Source organism: Mus pahari, chromosome 19 (assembly GCF_900095145.1).
Source record: "Mus pahari chromosome 19, PAHARI_EIJ_v1.1, whole genome shotgun sequence".
In the NCBI taxonomy this organism is placed as follows: domain Eukaryota; kingdom Metazoa; phylum Chordata; class Mammalia; order Rodentia; family Muridae; genus Mus; species Mus pahari.
In genome coordinates this window covers 43790771-43809106 of record NC_034608.1, presented here as the reverse complement: position 1 = coordinate 43809106, position 18336 = coordinate 43790771, and the positions used below count along the sequence as shown (strand labels likewise).

The window sequence follows — 18336 nt, the reverse complement described above, 5'->3', positions numbered from 1 at the left end:
CCCTGGCTATCCTGGAACTCACTTTGTAGACCAGGCTGACCTCGAACTCAGAAATCCGCCTGCCTCTGCCTCCCGAGTGCTGGGATTAAAGGTGTGTGCCACCACACCCGGCGGCAGGAGGATATCTTGAACCCAACAGTTCAAGGCCAATCACTGCAGTGCAGAGATGCCCCCACTGGAGGAAAAAAAAAAAAGACTAATCTATTGTATAAGACTGTTGGGATGTGGCACACAGTAAGACAAACTGTTGGGATGTGGCACACAGTAAGACAGACTGTTGGGATGTGGCACACAGTAAGACAGTCATCCTTACCAGCTATGAGTCTATGGTCTCTTCAGATGTCATACACCAGCCCCACCGAAAAGGACTGGAATTTCATAGTACTTTTGAGATGGCATTAACATTTTTGAAAGGCTATTTTTGGGGAAAAAAATCTTTACTCACAGAAGTTCATTTTTTTTTTTTTGGTAAAGATTTATTTATTTATTTTGTGTATAAGAGTACACTGTCTTCTGGTTAAGATCCCATTATAGATGGTTGTGAGCCACCATATGGTTGCTGGGAATTGAACTGAGGACCTCCAGAAGAGCAGTCAGTGCGCTTAACCGCTGAGCCATCTCTTCAGCCCCAGAAGTTCATTCTTAAATGGTGTGTGTGTGTGTGTGTGTGTGTGTGTGTGTGTAATATAAATGTGTTGTCAAGCCTAAGTTCTTGAGTTGAGCCCCTAGAGTCTGTGTGGTGAGAGGAGACACTCCAGTTCTAAGTGAGTGCTATCTTTGTGCCACCTTAATGATGTGATCAAGCAAGTACCTCTTGATTGAATGCTGGAGCAGGGAGACTTTGTGCCCTTCAGTCTTGTCATACTCGCCATAAGCCTTTCAAATGTGCCATTGAAGTGAGGAGATTCATAATCTCCCACCAGAATGGTGGGGTGCAAGAGACCTCAAACGTTTACAAGGCAGAATGGCCCAGGAGTCTCGCTCACCTGCATGTGTGACTCGGGAGGGCTGCAGTCTGTATTTAGGTTTTTCTTCCAGTCAGTGAAAGTGGGACTTGGTTGTACTGTTAGGCCTGGCAGTTGCTCTTGGCTTTGCTGGGCTTTGGGTTGGAGGCTGCTGTTGTGGTTACAGCATATAACGGGTAAGTGCAGGTGAGCGTAGCACTGGGGGCAGATGATCTCCTCAGAGTTGTGCTTCTGGGAGAGCTGTAGGTACAGGGTGGACTGTTCCTAGATCACATAGTCCAAGAGCATGTGGTCATGCTCCACTGCTATTTGCTGTGCTGGTGGTCAGGTTGGGTGCCATGGTAGGATCTTGGTCTGGGTTGGAATTCATGGATGATATTCTTGTCCGTCAGAGTTGCCATACACATCTGCATCTTGTGTCTCCTCATTTTACTTTATGCGTGTGGGGTTTTCGCCTGCTTGTATGCCTCCATGCCATGTGCGTGTCTGGTGCCTGCGGAGGCCAGAGGAGGATGTAAGCTCTCTTGGAGCTGCAGTTATAGATGGTTGTGAGTTTCATGTGGGTGCTGGGAGTCGAACTATCATCCTCTGGAAGAGCAGTGGCCTTTGATGTCTCTTGTTGCCCTCCTTGGAGACATAGAGCTGCAGTCTGAATCTCTAACAAGCCGCTGGGGCAGAGCTAATAACTAATGTGGTGATGTCTAGACGAGGGAATTACAGACTCTTGGTTCAGGTCAGTGAGTTCACTGAATAGCTGTAGACATGGGCAAAAACAAAACAAAACAAAACAAAACCACTGTGAGCTTTGTTCTTCTGCAAAACAGAAAATAACCTAGCTTAGACATCCTGATTATATGGCGACTACTCAATTCAGTGACCGTGACTGCCTCACGGAGTCCTCACACATACTGCATGTGGGTGATGCCGATGGAATCCTCAGGAGTAGTTGAGCCATCCGTGCAAAGGGGCACATGCATTTGTCCTTGCACACTCGACATCTGCGCACATGGGGCATTGCGCTTGAGACCCCACGTGCTCCGAGTGTAGGTGTTGTGGAGTGAAGCTCTGTAGCCATCCTCTGTCTTCTTCATCTCTGGCAGCCTTCAGGTGCTTTGGCTGTTCTGGTTTTGTAACTTTTTTTCTTTCTGGTCCTTGTCAGATTTAGACGAGAAAAGGAACGTAGAGCTGAAGATGGATCAGGCTTTGCTGCTTATTCACAATGAACTGTTGGGAACAAGCCTGACTGTATACTGGAAATCTGACTACTGTTACCAAGTACGTATTGTAAGTCTTCAGCATTTGTCCCAGGCTTGTCGGACATTCTTTTAATATTCTCAGACCTAAGCCATTTCTTGTTCCCTTCACAGCTACAAGTAAGGAAACAGTTCATAATAAAACTAGATAGAATGTGGTCAAGGGAGTCCGTGGCCAGGACTGAAGATGTCTCTCATCCTAAAACTAGATAGAATGTGGTCAAGGGAGTCCTTGGCCATGACTGAAGGATGTCTCTCATCCTTTTATTTTTATTTTTTTCTTTATTTTTTTGCCGGGTGTGGTGCTGCATGCCTATAATCTAGCACTCAGGAGGCAGAGCCAGGTGGATCTCTGTGAGTTCGAGGCCAGCCTGGTCTACAAAGCAGGTTCCAGGACAGCCAGAGCTACACAGAGAAACCCTATCTCAAAAACAAAAGACAAACACAGTAGAATGCTAGATGTTGTGGTAGGCTGGATTTATTAATTCGTGAAAAGTAACTCTGTGAATAATCGGTACGAATACCTTGCTCCGTTCAGCCATTGATGGCAGCCATTACTTTAATATAAGTTAGGTAAGTTTTATCTGAATAACTACCCTTTTAAGGTTTTTTTTAAACATTATTTATTTATTCTATGTATGTGAGTACAATGTCACTGTCTTCAGACACACCAGAAGAGGGCATCGGATCCCATTACAGATGGTTGTGAGCCACCAAGTGGTTGTTAGGAATCGAACTCAGGACCTCTGGAAGAGCAGTCAGTGTTCTTAACCACTGAACCATCTCTCCAGCCCCCACTTTTAAGTTTGTTTTAAAGTATGAAGGAAAGGTTAGGATTTTTTTTTTCTTGGATATTATTTTCTCCTACAACCGAGAGACTTTCCAAACCTCTAACAGGTGTAGAGGTGTAGTCTACGGCAAAGCATCTGCCTGACAGTGCAAGGGCCTGGCTCTGACCGCCCCCTCCCCCAGCACCGCCAGATAACAGCAGCAATAATATTAACAGCAGACACCCCTGACACCATGCCCGTTGGCTTTTGTCTTACCAGTGCACCTTCCAGCCGCTGGCGAATGTCTCTCACGGCGGAAAGCCAGCAAAGCTGAGCGTGGCGCCTGTCTCTGTGAGCACCCAGCACGGGTCCATCCTGCAGGTTAACTCTACCGTGGAAGAGAGAGCAGCTTGCAGGTCTGTGGCTATGCTCAGGGTCTAACTCAAGCTTGCTCTTTTTTCCTACAGGGTTTTCCTTTTTCTCAATCATCCTGATCTGTATATAAGATTTCCTATCATTCTTTGCCGATGGTGTTAGCAACGGCTAGGTCTGGTTCTCAGCCTTCCTAATGCTTCAACCCTTTAATACAGTTCCTCCTGTTGTGGTGACCCCAACCATAAAATTTTATTTGTTACCACTTTGTAACTGTTATAGATAATTGTTATTGTTATGAATTATAATGTAAATATCTAATATATAAAATATCTGATATATGAGCCTCCAAAGAGGGGGGTCACGGCTCACAGGTTGAGAACCTCTGGTCTACTTCCTTTTTTCCTCCTGTAACTGTTTGCCTTTATTTTGCCTGCTCCCTGTAGGCTGGAATACAAATTTGGAGAATTTGGAAACTATTCCCTTTTGGTGCAGCATGCTTCCAGCGGGGCCAATGAAATTGTCTGTGACATCGTCGTTAATGAGAATCCAGTCGACAGTAACCTTCGTAAGTATATGATCCTTCGTTGGTTTCGTAAGTTTGTGTTTTCGGAGGTTTCAGTCTCCTTGCTTCTGACATTCCATGATGTGTTCATTAATTTGAAACTATTATTATCTCTACCATCTGTCTATGGTACAGTGGTAATTTTCTTTGCGTTGGGTGCTGACGCCGAGCGTTTGCTCTAACCCTGGCCTATACCTCCATCCCGGTCTGGTTATTTTCATGTGTATACTAAGAGAAAATCATGTGGCGTAGCGCCGTATTTTGATACTGCTAAATTTACTTACACAGCATACTGTACAGTTTTTAAAAGTCAACAGACTGGAAAGAAACTGGACGTAGGGTAATTGACTTTCTGGCTGGGGACTGAGGGCACACGTAGTGTTTCTTGTGGGTAGCCAGCTGAGGTTCCCTTACAGTAAGGAACATCCTTCATTCACCTACAACTCTATCGCAGAATGTCTGTCCCCTTGAGCCCTCTCTAGCTATCACTGTGTGAGATGCTCTGTAAGGGACAGCAAGGGGTCTTTGTGGCATTAATAAGTTCACGGGAAACTGAGTGATGTGACTTTAAAAGAATGTAGAGCCGATACCAAAGGGGCACCGGGGGAGCGGGGAAACTGGTTTAAAGAATTTTGAGGCTGAGCAGGACAGCTCGGCAGGTAAAGGCACTTGACACCAAGCCTGGGGATCCAGGTCAGTCCCTGGATCTCACGTGGTAGAGAGACTAGACTCCTAAAAGTTGTCCTCTGACACCCTTGTATGCACAGTGGCACGCGTGTGCCCATGCATCACCACCAGTAGAACGTGTAGAAAAGTAATGAATGTCAGTAGTGAAAAATAACCTCTGTAAACAGTATAAAAAACTGCAGGGCTAGTATGAAACAAAGAAGACAGAAATAAAAACCAAACTTAAGTTGCCTTTGGAGTAACAGGGGCACCTAATATTAACCTTGGTGGTTTAAAATTCTCACTTGAGGGCCAGCAGTATAGGTGCTTGCTCCTAAGCCTGAACCTGGAACCCATGTCGGTTCTCAGAGACCGAATAAACAGGTCTTGCTAGGTCAGCAAGTCTGCATCATGTGGTCAGCAGCAGGAAGTGCCTCTTCAGCATGGTCATCTGTCACATGGCCAGCTATAGGTGGTGCCTCCTCAGTCTGAAAGGGTTATTGGTAACTTTGCATGGTACTGTGTCGGTGAGAAAAAAAATTAGGTTTATAGAAATGTAACAAAAAGTTTTCTGAATACCCTTTATCTGCCTTTGTTTATGCTCTTAAACTATGTAATCCTACTATAATTACCCCATATAGAATTTTTGGGACCAGGAACTTAACATTTATATAGTACATATATGCTACAGACATTTAAACTTCCCAAGTTGCTCTTTTTAACGTACATGTGTTTATTTATTGTGTTGGGAAGAGTCCGCGTGTCGTGGAGTGAAAGGGAACTCTGAGGTTTGGGTTCTCTTCTTCTACGGCGTAGCTTCTGGGCATAGAACTCTGGTGGTCAGGCTTGGTGGCACAGGCCAAGCTATCTTGCCTGCCCTTAACGTCATTTCTCCCATCCAGGATCTAATCTACAATCCCATGTTGCATTTAGTTGTCAAAGCTGCTTTGTCCCGGTCAGTGAAAGATAGTCCCTTGCCTTTCTTTGTCTTTCATGACCTTGATGGTTTTGAAGAGAACTGGCTGTTTTGTAGACTGACCCTGGTAGATATTTTCTCGTGAGTCGGTAGAGGTTTTTCCGCCCGCGGGTAGAAAACTACCCAAGGAGAGCTGTATTCTCTTCAGTGCGGCGACCAGACCTTCTCCAGGACCCACACCCACTGTGAACATAAGGAAGGCGACATGTTGTCTGGGGTTTAAAATGTGTTACCAAAACAAGATAAGGGTTAGTAAATGAAACAGAGTGATACCGTTTTTGTTTGGCTAAAGTTAGAACCCAGGTCCTGGCAAGTAGAAGGTCAGTGCCCCTCCACAGAGCTGTATCCCTGGCCCCAAGAGAGACAGTGTCTTAATAATAATAGTAAATCTCTCAGGAGCCAAGGGAAGGGCGTGTTGTGAGTATATCATGTAGCTCTCCTGCTTCCTCACACAGAGTTTAACAAGGGAATGTGAGCTTAGCTCATTCCGATCCAGTTGCCGCCGACAGTACACGATGGCATTTGGGGGATAACATTTGTTTCTTTGTTTTCAGCTGTGAGCATCGCATTCCTTGTTGGTCTAGCCGTCATCATTGCAGTATCCCTCCTGAGGCTCTTGCTGAGGTAAGTTGTTGAGGAGATCGTGACTGGGAAACATAATCCCAAAAGTAATAAACCCAGAAAGGGCAATTTGGCCCTCGGCTGACCGTTATTCCACCTCAGGACAATCACCAAGAGCAGGCGCTCAGAGATGGCCGTTACTCTCTGTCTAGTAGGATTTGTGCATCCTCCATGACGGCGCTAGTCCTGGCTATCTGAGCAGACGCTAGTCTCTGACCTCAGGCATGCTAATGAAGGTGTGAACCGGTTTTTGCCTTCCATTCCCCCAACATGGCTGAAGATGAAGATATTTCACTGGATTGAGTCTTAGTTAGTAGAGGTGGTTTATAATCTCTCTGAGTCTTTACATCTTAACGCCCCCCCACACACACACACACTCCCTCTCTCTGTGCTCCCCGATAGCCCAGGAGTCTGGAGGTGGGGTGGGGGCTAAGTATAGTACAAGGATAGTGTAGCTCAGGACCTCAGCAGGACTCTCTTTCCTTGTGTAGAAGCATCTGATTGGAGAAGCCACATGACCTTCTCTACATGGTTAACAGTAGTCCTGGGACATGAGTCAGTGGACAAGAGAAATAAAGCAAACTAGATCCAGGCTGGCTTGATCAACTCCCAGATCTAATTTTTTTTTAAAGTAGTGTGTATGTGTTTGTGTATATCTGTTCCTCTGTCTGCCTGTCTGCCTATCTGTCTGTCCAGAGGCCAGAGACATTGGATTCCTTGGAGGTAGAGTCAAGGTTGTTGTGAGCTATCCTGGGTGGGTGCTGGGACCCAGACTCGGGTCTTCTTTAAGAACAGGATACACTCTGCATTGCGGAGCATCTCGCTCACCCTTTGACTAGCTTTAGAAGAAAGTTCTTTTGTGTTTTAAAAGGCAGAAGGGTGGCCATGGAGGTACACAGCTTTAATCCCTATGATTGGGTGGTAGAGAAAGGAAGATCTTAAGCTTGAGTTCAAAGCCAGCCTTGGCTCCATAGTGAAACCCGGTCTGAGAAAGGAAAGATGGATGCAAGGACCACAGAATTCACTAGTCACATCAGCTTGATCCAGGTTGGAAGAATGAAAACATGACCTTCATTTGGCTGCCCCGAGGGAGCTTAGGCATTCTGACTTTGGGAGCCTTGAAATGGTTTCCTTCCGTGTCTAAGCATCCTGACCTTACAGTGGTAAGGCTCGCTTGCTGCTTAGCCGTGACCGCTGAACTCAGCTGCTTCCTAGGAGGAACTACAAGTCCTGAGGTACCGTTTCTAGGAGGCAGGTGCTATCTTGTCAGTCTCGTGGTAAGGTGGACGCGCTGTTGTAATCCAGTGGCGTGCTTTCCCCTGGTGCTTTCCCTGCGCATGGATCTGTCCCTTCACTTCAGAGTGACAGAGAGCTGCGGTGACATACTTGCAAGGAGGAACTGGTCATCTTGTCATCTTGCGCCCGTGTAACTGGACCCCTCTGGCTAGTGTAGGTGGGAAGGCCGCTCCAGCGGGGGCAGAACTAAACCCTACTCTTTGCCCTGTTGTTTCTCGACATAACCTGTGTCAGTCCAAGGATGTTGTGTGAGCCAAGACTTTTCCCCCTTTCACTCAGAGGACAGGCAGCGGAAGATGAATGCCTTATTTATTACTTAGGCATTTCAACTTCTGCGTTTTGGTGCTTCCTTGAAATGTGTCTATTTTAATGTCTCCACGTGACGGTGCAGACTAGGAATGGTCGTGGTGTAAGCGTCCGCTGCGTGGGTTACATGTGTGGCTGATTTGAACCCGGATAAAGAACATCCTCAAGCCAGGGGAACTGAACAGGCTACATGAGGATAATAAGGAGTTTTGCTATCATTTGAAATGCATGATGGGAAAGGTCTGCTTGATGGCTTGAACGGTAAAGGCACGTGCCACCAAGCAGTGAGTCAGGAGGGGGATATTAGATGAAGTAAGGATGTTTGAAGGTCAGTGACTCATTGCATTTATCAAAACATATGGGTGGTTTTGTGGTTCTAAGTTTTCAAGACAGGCTTTTTATGTGTAGCCCTGGCTGTCTTGGAACTCGCTCTGTAGACCAGGCTGGCCTCAAACTTAGAATATCCACCTAGTTCTGCCTCCTGAGTGCAGGGATTAAAGGCGTGTGCCACTATACCCAGCAAAAGTTGTGTTTAAAAAAATTGTGTGTCTATGTGTGTGTAGCAGGGACATGCACATTGTGTGGCTGTTAGGGGACACCTCTCAGGGTCATTCTCTCCTACCGTGCGGATTCCTGAGAACAAACTCAGGTTGTTAGCCTTGGTCGCAAGCAACTTTACTTAGTGGGCAATCCTGTGGGCTGGAGATCTTTAGAAAATTTATGCTCAATAGAAATCTCACCCTAATGAAAAATCAATTAATGTATTTACCCTTTTGTCAATCATGTAGAAGGATTGGTTCGTTGCCAACAGATGCTCTCTCCGGTGTGCTCGTGTGTGTTTGCATGTAGTGGCAATCACACAGAGTGTGTTCTGCTTTTCTGTATGTAATTGCTCATTTCCTTGTGTATCCGGTGGAGTCATTCCTCTGTCGAGTGGTTACAGTTGTTGCCACATGCTTGTTCTCGTACATTTAGCAGTGGTAAGAACCCTGGTGATAGAGAACACTGTCTCGTGAGATTTTCAGTCTTCCAGTCTCTACCATTATTCTTAGCTGATGAGGGCTGCTACAAATTGGATCTCTATTTTACCATTTCTTTTTTCTTCTTCTTCTTCAAGACAGGGTTTGTCTGTGTAGCCCTGGCTGTCCTGGAACTCACTTTGTAGACCAGGCTGGCCTCGAACTCAGAAATCCGCCTGCCTCTGCCTCCCTATTTTACCATTTCTAAAACTCTTTCATAATGTTTATGAACATTAACATAAATTTTATATCAGTATCTAGTCAGTTTGAAAATATTACCATTCAAGACAGAAAACTAATGGAGGATTTTTTTTTAAATACAGTTTGGATGATGTCAATAACTGGATATCTAAGGCAATAGCTTCTCGAGAAACTGACCGTCTCATCAATTCTGTGAGTTATTCAAGTTTACATATGTTGGCTGGGAGGTTTGATAAATTTGAGCTTATAATTTTCTTTTTGTGAGCGTTATTGTCCAATTTAATTTGTCCAGTTACATTTGATTGCATTGTACAAGGCCGGACTATATGTCCTGAATATTTTCCCTATGCTGATGAATCTAACCCAGGGCCTGTGTGCCAGCATTCCCTGCATGCATGTTTGCATGCTTGCTTTCTTCCCTCTCCCTTTCCCCCCCCCCCCGTCTTCTAGCTCCCCTTCCCCCGCAGACAAGGTCACATACAGCTTAGGCTGACCTCTAACTTACTGTGTAGTATATAGCCAAGGATACCCTTGGTCCCCTCTCGTCCACCTCCTGTGTGCTGAGATGACAGGCCTGTGCCGTCTTAGTTACTTAGGTAGTACTAGGAACCAAGCCCAAGGCCTTGAATGTGATGGGCAAGCACCTTCCCAACCGTCCCAGCCCACTCACATCTAATTTTTCAATATAGTTTATTATTTATTTATTATATATATGTTCGTAAAAGAGACACGTAGGTGTGAGTATGTGTGTGTGCACGTACATGTGCTATGGCCCGCACGTGGAGCTCAGAAGACAACCTTCGGGAGAAGATATTTTCCTTCCACCGTAGGTTCTGGGAACCTAACCCAGGTTGTGAGGCACGTGCAGCTGGCACTTCAGGCTTGGCCGTCTTGTTAACCTCCAACCTGCTTCCCTGATGTAAGGAGCAGCCATGTCCTCAGCCTCTATGGAGGCCCCTGTCCCCTCTCTCAGTGAGAGTAGAAGGCTGGGTCGCCTTAAGATGTACAGTTTCCACTCAGCAGGCAGCCCGGTTTGAAAATAAATGAATTGGAACATCAGTATTATAAGTAGAACTGTCGATGGCCTTTGTAATAATTAAATATACTGTTACATTTGGACTAATAAAGTCTCCATAACATTTGTTTCCACGTCTGTTTTGGACCACCCAAGAACCAGTTCGTGCCTTATTTTTTTCAGTGTGGGGGGGTTGTGGGGGGGAGCAGGCTGAACACATGGTCTCACATGGTAGCATGGCCCCAGAACCAGGCCCGTGTCATTATAACATGACTGCCAGCAAGATCAGCAAAGAACATAAAAATGCTAAGAAAGTGGAGAATGAAGCCTCAGATGGGGTCTTTACAAAACCAAACTATTGTTCAAAAATTATTCCTTTCCATTCCAGTTTCTTTGGATTGTCAAATAATGAAATTTATTCCTTAGTCCTATCAAGCATCAACTCTTTCTCCCTTTGCTTGGAAGGAGCTAGGGTCTCCCAGCAGAGCAGACCCTCTCAGCGCTGATTGCCAACCAGAAACACGGCGTTCTTCTGCATACCGTCTCCGATGTGTGGACACATTTAGGGGGTAAGTGGGCCTCAGTGGTGGCCACAGGCCCTTGTTAGATTTGCACACAAGCCCATTTTTAGCATAAGTTTTTTTGTGTGTTTTTAACATTCTAGGCTGGTGTAGTATTGCTCTCAGGAAGCCAAGGTGAAAGGCTTGCTGGGAATTCAAAGCCATCCTGGGATACCTAGCAAGACCCTTTCTAAAACAAAGTTAAAAACAAAACTGAAGTAACAGCAGAAGGGATTGCCATGATAAGGAGCTGGAGTGTAAGCAGACCACCTACCTAGCTTGTATATATCATATCGCTGAGGTCATTCCCCAACACCACAAAAAGCAAACAAAAAAAAGGACTGAAACAAAAGGCAAGATTGGTGTGGTGCTGAGAGGGGAGACGGAGGGATCGCAGCCAGAACTAGGTGGATAGTTTAGTAGTCTGGGCAAGTGGCCATGTTCAGGACACACTCTGGTTCACTGTGTCAAGCAAGCAGCAGCAGTTTGGAAGGGACACCAGCCCACAGCCGCATCCTTGTGGGGAAGACTCACTTCCACCCTTCGCTCCTAGCACACCTGGAATAACAAGCCCTCGGACAACAGCTCCACAATCACAGGCTGTGGCTTGTCACACTGTACTTCTGGTGGAAGGGTGAAGGCCAAACTCTGACAAAGCAGATTTGTGAATAGCCAAAAATAAAACACGCAGTGTCCGTTCTTCCATCTAAGAGAACCCCACAGTTCCTTCCCAGTCGGGAGTCTTGGGTACCCTTTTGGATATGTGGGAGCCAGTGCAGGTGCTTGGATAAACCACTCCTATCCAGAAAGCTTGGAACCAGAAGTGTTTCGGATTTCAGAGTGCTGGAATATTAACCACGAGGAAGCTTGTTGGTGGGACCCAGGTCTAAACATAAACTTAGGTTTCTTACATGTACTTCACATGCATGACCTGAAAGTGATTTTAGGCAGGATTTTTACAGTGCCTGTGGAGGTGTTTGCTTGTTTGTTTGTTTTTGTCTTGTGTTTTTTTCTTTTGTGTGTGGAAGCGAGGCATTCTGGGATTTAAGGCTAGGCTCCACACATGGTAAATAATCGCTACTTCACCACCTGCATCTTTGCTGTGAGCTGATGTTTTCCACCTGTGGCTTCGTGGCCACACTTGGTATATTAGTGCATTTCAGGTTGCAGGTGAGACCCACCACAGAATACAGACTCAGTAACAACCTTGTAGTTCCCGGAGCCTCCACACCTCTAGTGTGTCTCATTTGAACACTTAGAAATACTCTGGAATGTGCTTTTAGTGGGCGTGCTTCACGGATGGAAAAACAGAGCCACTGAGTTAAATAATTTTCTCAGCCACTCATTTGCTAAGTGGGAGAGACAGGCTACTGTTGTAGGTGGGTCACTGAGCACAGCAGGTTAGACCTCAGCCAAGTGTTCTTCTCGGGTTAGCAGCCAACAGTAGTCTGTTTAGAAGACATTTTAACTGTATCTTTTTCTTTCCTGTCACCATCGACATGTGGAGATAAGAAGTTCATAGGTGAACAGAAACTAACATCACATACTTTTTTTTTTTTTTTTTCGAGACAGGGTTTCTCTGTGTAGCCCTGGCTGTCCTGGAACTCACTTTGTAGACCAGGCTGGCCTTGAACTCAGAAATTTGCCTGCCTCTGCCTCCCAAGTGCTGGGATTAAAGGCATGCGCCACCACTGCCCAGCAACATTACATACTTAGGAGGTGCCTATCGAGGCAGCAAGACTTGAGCTTTGAATCCTTAGCTGTGTGAGTCTCATGATTTTATGTCAGTAAACCCGAGACATCTAAAATAATTACCACAAAGTCGTGTTACTGGAAACATGTTACTTTGTTTTCCGATCATAAAATTCAGTAAAGTAGTATGAAGTTTTCTTTAAAATGGCTGTGTGTGGAGCTGGAGAGACGGCTCAGCGATTAAGAGCACTGACTGTTCTTCCAGAGGTCCTTAGTTCAAATCCCAGTAACTACATGTTGGCTCACAACCATCCGTAATGAGATCTGATGCCTTCTGGTGTGTCTGAAGACAGTTAGAATGTGCTTATATATAATAAGTCAATAAATCTTTTAAAAAATGGCTGTGTGTGTGTGTGTGTGTATACACTTATGGGTGTTAGTTGTGGTTTCCTGGTCATGGTGTCCCTGTGGAGTTGGAAGGATGATTTACAAGAGTAAATTCTCCCCTTCTACCATGTCAGGCTGGGGTTTTCTGTCTTTTCAAGACAGGGTTTCTCTGTGTCACCGTGGCTGTCCCGGAACTCACTCTGTAGATCACGCTGGCCTCAAACTTAAAAATCTGCCTGCCTTTGCCTCCCAAGTGCTGGGATTAAAGGTGTGCGCTACCACTGCCTGGCAGGGTCTTCAGTCTTACATTAAGTGCCTTCACCAGCTAAGCCATCTTGCCAGTCCAAGTATAAAATTTTCTTGACATACTGAGTAAGATAAAAACGTAGGCTGAAGAATGTCGTGTTGTGTCCCCTCCTAGTGAGCACCAAGTAATCATACCTCACGTTAAAATTTTCTACTTGTGTCATTATCTGCCCTGTGGAGTCACATCATCGTATGACACACCTGTGTGAAGTGTGTCTATACTTGACGACTGTCCTTACACCCCCCCTCTCTTTGTCTGCCTTGTAGGTTAGCTCTCATCCTCATGGTCTTTGTTAATTATGGAGGAGGAAAGTATTGGTACTTCAAACATTCAAGTTGGAATGGTAAGACACTTCCTGCAGGTAGCATTGCTTATAATTCCCCAGCCCTGTCCCCAGAGAACTGTAGATCAGAGGGAGACTTGGCACTCTCTGTGGGCACTCCCCCAGAGCCCTCCCAGCCTGCTTAGAACCACCCTGGCCTTACTCGGGGGCCCTTTGCTTTGGTTGAGGATCTAGAGTGACTCTGTAGTGACACGACAACTCTGGATTTTTGTGCTGTGAGACAGTGGGTCTCCACAGGGAGTGTAAAGAGTTGGTTTTACACAATCATTGGTACGGCCTAGACAGTAGAACTACCGCTTTCTGGGGGAGTCTACCTACTTAAGACTTACAGTCTTTCTTGGGGTACCACTTAGGAAGGTTGTTCTGAGTGGCACTCAGCAATAGCTCTGAGTCTGGGAGGGTAGTTGGCTGGACAGTGGGTATTTTAGAACCAGGAAAATGACATGAAATACAGACATGGGCTTTTGAGAGGTTTTAGTTGTCTTTATCCTAACCAGACCACACCTGCGGAAGCCTCTTGAAGAGGCTTTGACCACTGGGACCCAGATTCCGTGTATTGATGATGGAGTCTGTAGCCGATGCAGCTCATACTCAGACCTGCAGACCAGATGCTGGTAGAACATGAGCTAGTTTTAAGCATTTATTTAAAACAAGAGTTATTGCTTCTTGACCTCTTGGCTAAAAGCCAAGTGTAAAACAAGATTGATCGGCTTGCAAAATGGCTCAGCAGTTAAAGACGCTTGCTTTGCTGCCTGGCGTGACAACTTGAGTTCAATCCCCGAGACCCACATTGTGAAAGTGACTCCTGCAAGTTGTCCCCCATGCCTCCCCCCACACACATTAATTAATTAACAGAGAAATGTAAAATGAGAGTCCTATCTCCCATTCATACCTAAACTTCAGATTTTTTCTTGTGCGGCTGAATATTTCCAGTTATGTTCCACGTTGGACATTCTGGTAGATTGGTGGAAGGAGAGAATAAGTTTTGATTAGTATTGCTGGAAGGTCACAAACATGTCCACAGGTCTCTAGTTTTAGCCTCCATGAATGGTTTATAGTCAGGAACCTCCCCCCACCTGGTCAGGCCCAGTGACTGTAGAGGCTTCTGTCTGCATATTGTACCCTCTGTGTCAATATGCAGGGAACTGTACACATTGGGAACTGGGCAGTGTTTATATTCTAGAGTCCTCTTTCTTACCCTTCTTGTGTTGTTTTACAGGACTGACTGTGGCTGACCTCGTCTTCCCATGGTGAGCTGATGATCCATTGTAAGGGTTCTACACGTTAGTGGTTGATGCCCATCACCAATAATGCATTGATATTGGATAACAGAAGGAGATAAAAGCCTTCCCCCTTGGAGTCCAGATTTGAAGTCTCTACCTCAGTGCTCCGTGCCTTCCATCTCCTTGTCTGTCTGTTGTATGGCTGCATTTCTGTCTGCATGTGCTGTGTGCCATAACAAGGGGCTTTTCTCTGCATTTATTGAACAGAACAGAAAGCATCAGTGGGGAAGGAAGGGGACACTTTACAGAAATCGTTAACAGAGTTTTCCAAGGGATTAAGTCACTGGCTCCAACTGATTCCACTTGATCCAGACAGCAAAACAGTATTGTTTATCCACCAATCTCTCAAACTGGTTGCTTCCAGCCTTTACAGTAGACTTTTAGAAGTGGATCTCAATTTCTGTATCTGCTGCTTTTGGCAAATGATACACATGCATTATGTGGGCCAGGGAAATGATAGAGTAATTTAAGATTAAATCTATGCAGCCGGGCGTGGTGGCACATGCCTTTAGTCCCAGCACTTGGGAGGCAGAGGCAGGCAGATTTCTGAGTTCAAGGCCAACCTGGTCTACAGAGTGAGTTCCAGGACAGCCAGGGCTACACAGAGAAACCTTGTCTTAAAAAACAAAAAACAAAAAACAACAAAAAAAAAATCTATGCATTAGCTTAGGTGATACGGTCGATAACACGGAAATCCAAGGAGAGTCAGGTAGACTCATATTGTTGTCTGAAAGGCCGATGAATCAAGCAGGCTGCACACACAGCAGAATAGTAGTCGTAAGTGACTTCAAGGTGTATTAGTAACCCTGGCAAAAGTTCCAGTCTCTTAGGACCGTTTCTAGATCATCAGCGAGCACTGACTGTTGTGAAGCCCTACCGTAAGTTGTGTTACTGGGCAGTTCATACACTTGACATCATGTTTACACATGCATACATAAAAGATATTTGGTATCTCTGTGTCTGCGTGAGATTGAAACTAAGACCTTGTGCTTGCCAACCACGTGCTCTGCCACCAAACTGTCGTCTCAGTCCCAGAGGTGAATGGTTCCATAGGGAACAGCTCGTTAGAACAGATATGCTCTGCTTGATGCTGAAATTCTACCACAAGCTCTGAATTTATAATCAAGTTCCATCAATCTCCTAAATATGTGTAAATCATATCTCTTAAGAACAGGTACACCTGCGAATATGGATACATATGTAGCAGGAAATGAGAGGTGTAAATAAAACATCGCAGTAGTAGAGTGGACACACTCTCCCCTTGTGGATTCTTAGTCTTGCCAGGGCATATTTCCCATCTGAGGCACCACTTGCGTTCACTCTGATGCTCTGAGCAACTTTGGTTCTCCATCACTGGAGACGGTTCCAGGGCAGTGGTTGATGTGTTGGGACGCTGGTGTTTTATTACTACCACAGGTCAAGGTTCGGGGAGAGGTTTGTTTGTTTGTTTGTTTGTTTTGAGAGGGATTTGGTTAGGGCACTTACTGTTTGTTCAAGATCTGGTAGTGACTTCAGCATGCTGTCTGCACGGCTCCTGTTACTGTCCTGTGAGCAGCTGACCCTGGAAGGGAAGCCAGAGGATGCTGGGAGGCAGCCAGAGCAAGCCACGCCTCCCTAATCCTTAGCCAGCAACTAGGAAGACTCACTGTGGTCTGTCAGTGTCTGTCTGTCTTTCTCCTTGCTGGGACAAAATCTCTCTCTAGCTCAGGGCTGGGTAGCACCAGAAGGCAGCTTGCTCACAGCAGGACCGGAAGCAGTGTCTCCAGGCAGGAATAAGGGCTGCTTCAGTCCTCTCGTCTCACCCTGCAGCCCCGTGATGGCCAAGTTGTCCCCTGTTCCCAAAAGGCCCCATGATCTCCTAAAACACCACCAAATGGGACTGACTGTTGAACATGCAAACCTCTGGACAGCGCACTTCAGTTTGGGGGAGGCTTTGTGAATTTAAAGAAAGGAAAGAAATGTGTGTGACTCCTACCAGATGGGGCGGGGGAGGGGAGAGGGAGAGAGGGAAGGAGGGACTTTTCCTTCCAGGAAAAGGAATGAGTTTCTAAGAGATGGGATGTTTTCTTCCTGAAGGACTTTGTATGCTAGCACAGGCTCCTTGCAGCCCAGCGTCTGTCCGTAGCCTTCCTGTGACAGCTGCTGGGAAGGCTGTCCTTCAGAGTCCCGCCAACTGTTAGCCAGTTTCCTCACTACCACCACAGGGCTCAGAGATGCCCTGTCAAAACTCCCAGCCAACAGGGCTGTGTTTGTGCCCCTCCTGTATTGTGCGCCTGACACGGTTTCACGAATTGGCTACAGTGGACAGATGGTGTGTCACCACCCTTCCGTATTATATTAAGGATACGTGTGTAAGTATTAGAAAATGGCCACCTACCAATAGCCTTTCTTTTTAGGTTTGTGTTTATTATGGGAACTTCAATGTTCCTGTCAATGACTGCTGTCCTACAACGAGGATGTTCAAAACTCAAGCTGCTGGGGAAGATTACATGGAGAAGCTTCCTGCTCATCTGTATAGGAGTTATCATTGTCAACCCCAATTACTGCCTCGGTCCATGTACGTATCTCTGCCCTGTTGTTAGTCTGTCGTCAGGTTGGACTATGGAAAAGACTTGTTTTACACACACACACACACACACACACAGTGTTTGGGAGCAAGCCCAGGCCCCTGCACATGTTCACTGAGCCCCACATACCCTCATCTGATGGACTTCTTCCCACTCGGTCCCTCCCAGCAGATCAGTTTTTAGGAGAGCACCCTCACCGCTTGTATATCATTGGCTACTATTGTACTTAGCTTGGCATTTTAGTACTGGGAGGCACTGTTGTGACTACTCCAGTTCCTGTGACATAAAGGTCAGGCTGAGTGAGGTTGAAGTTCTGTCTCTGGGTGGTGTCCATGTGTTCAGGGACAGAGGAGAAAAAGACCAGGTCACTGTTCTCATGCTCTGTCCCCTGGCCCTTCCCGTTCCACGGACGGCCAGTGTTTGCTGCACCCATTTAATACAGTACCTCAAGTTACAGTGACACCCAACCATAAAATTATTTTCACTGCTACTTCGTGGCTGTAACTTTGCTACTGTTATAAGTCGTTATGCAAATATGTGATATTGAGATGGTCTTAGGTGACCCCTGTGAGAGGGTCGTTTGACCCCCAGAGGGGTTGTGACCCATAGGCTGAGACCCACTGGCTTAGAGATCATTTTGATGGACTCTTCTCAGCCTGGGGGGAAGCCACTGTAGGTTTGCTATGGGTTGTCCCCTCCTGGAGTACAGCCGTAACCCGTTGTACAGGTGAGTGGTGGTTTGGGTTGGTCTGCATGTTTCTGGCGGACAGGAGGGTTCTATCCATATTCCTAATAGGAAAGGGCCAGGACAGGAGAGGACAGTGCCACGGGGAGTCCTTGCTTTATTCCCCTCCCTGAGTGGAGTTGGCCAACTCAAGCCACATGTAACAATTTACTTACAAGTGATAGAGTGTCTCCCCTCAGAAGGAGTAAGATGCATCCTGCTGGCTTAGCCTAAGGTGACCTGTGTCTTTGGCAGTGTCTTGGGATAAAGTGCGGATCCCTGGTGTCCTGCAGCGGTTGGGAGTGACGTACTTCGTGGTCGCTGTGTTAGAGTTCTTTTTCTGGAAGCCTGTGCCTGACAGTTGTACCTTGGTGAGAAACTGTGGAGGGGTAGGGAGGGTGAGAGTCTGTGGAGGGGTGGGGAGGGTGAGAGTCTGTGGAGGGGTGGG

General features: G+C 46.2%; 1 protein-coding gene across 1 annotated transcript in view; it reads left to right on the top strand.

Annotated features, from left to right (window-relative positions):
- Hgsnat (heparan-alpha-glucosaminide N-acetyltransferase) overlaps positions 1–18336 on the top strand; it is a 31929-nt gene that overhangs the window by 2138 nt on the left and 11455 nt on the right. The window contains exons 2-11 of the mRNA XM_021219181.1: positions 2125–2240; positions 3268–3404; positions 3807–3928; positions 6122–6191; positions 9133–9202; positions 10491–10594; positions 13238–13314; positions 14534–14564; positions 16994–17154; positions 18144–18259. Coding sequence (XP_021074840.1) covers positions 2125–2240; positions 3268–3404; positions 3807–3928; positions 6122–6191; positions 9133–9202; positions 10491–10594; positions 13238–13314; positions 14534–14564; positions 16994–17154; positions 18144–18259 — 1004 coding nt within the window. The remainder of the gene's footprint in view (positions 1–2124; positions 2241–3267; positions 3405–3806; positions 3929–6121; positions 6192–9132; positions 9203–10490; positions 10595–13237; positions 13315–14533; positions 14565–16993; positions 17155–18143; positions 18260–18336) is intronic.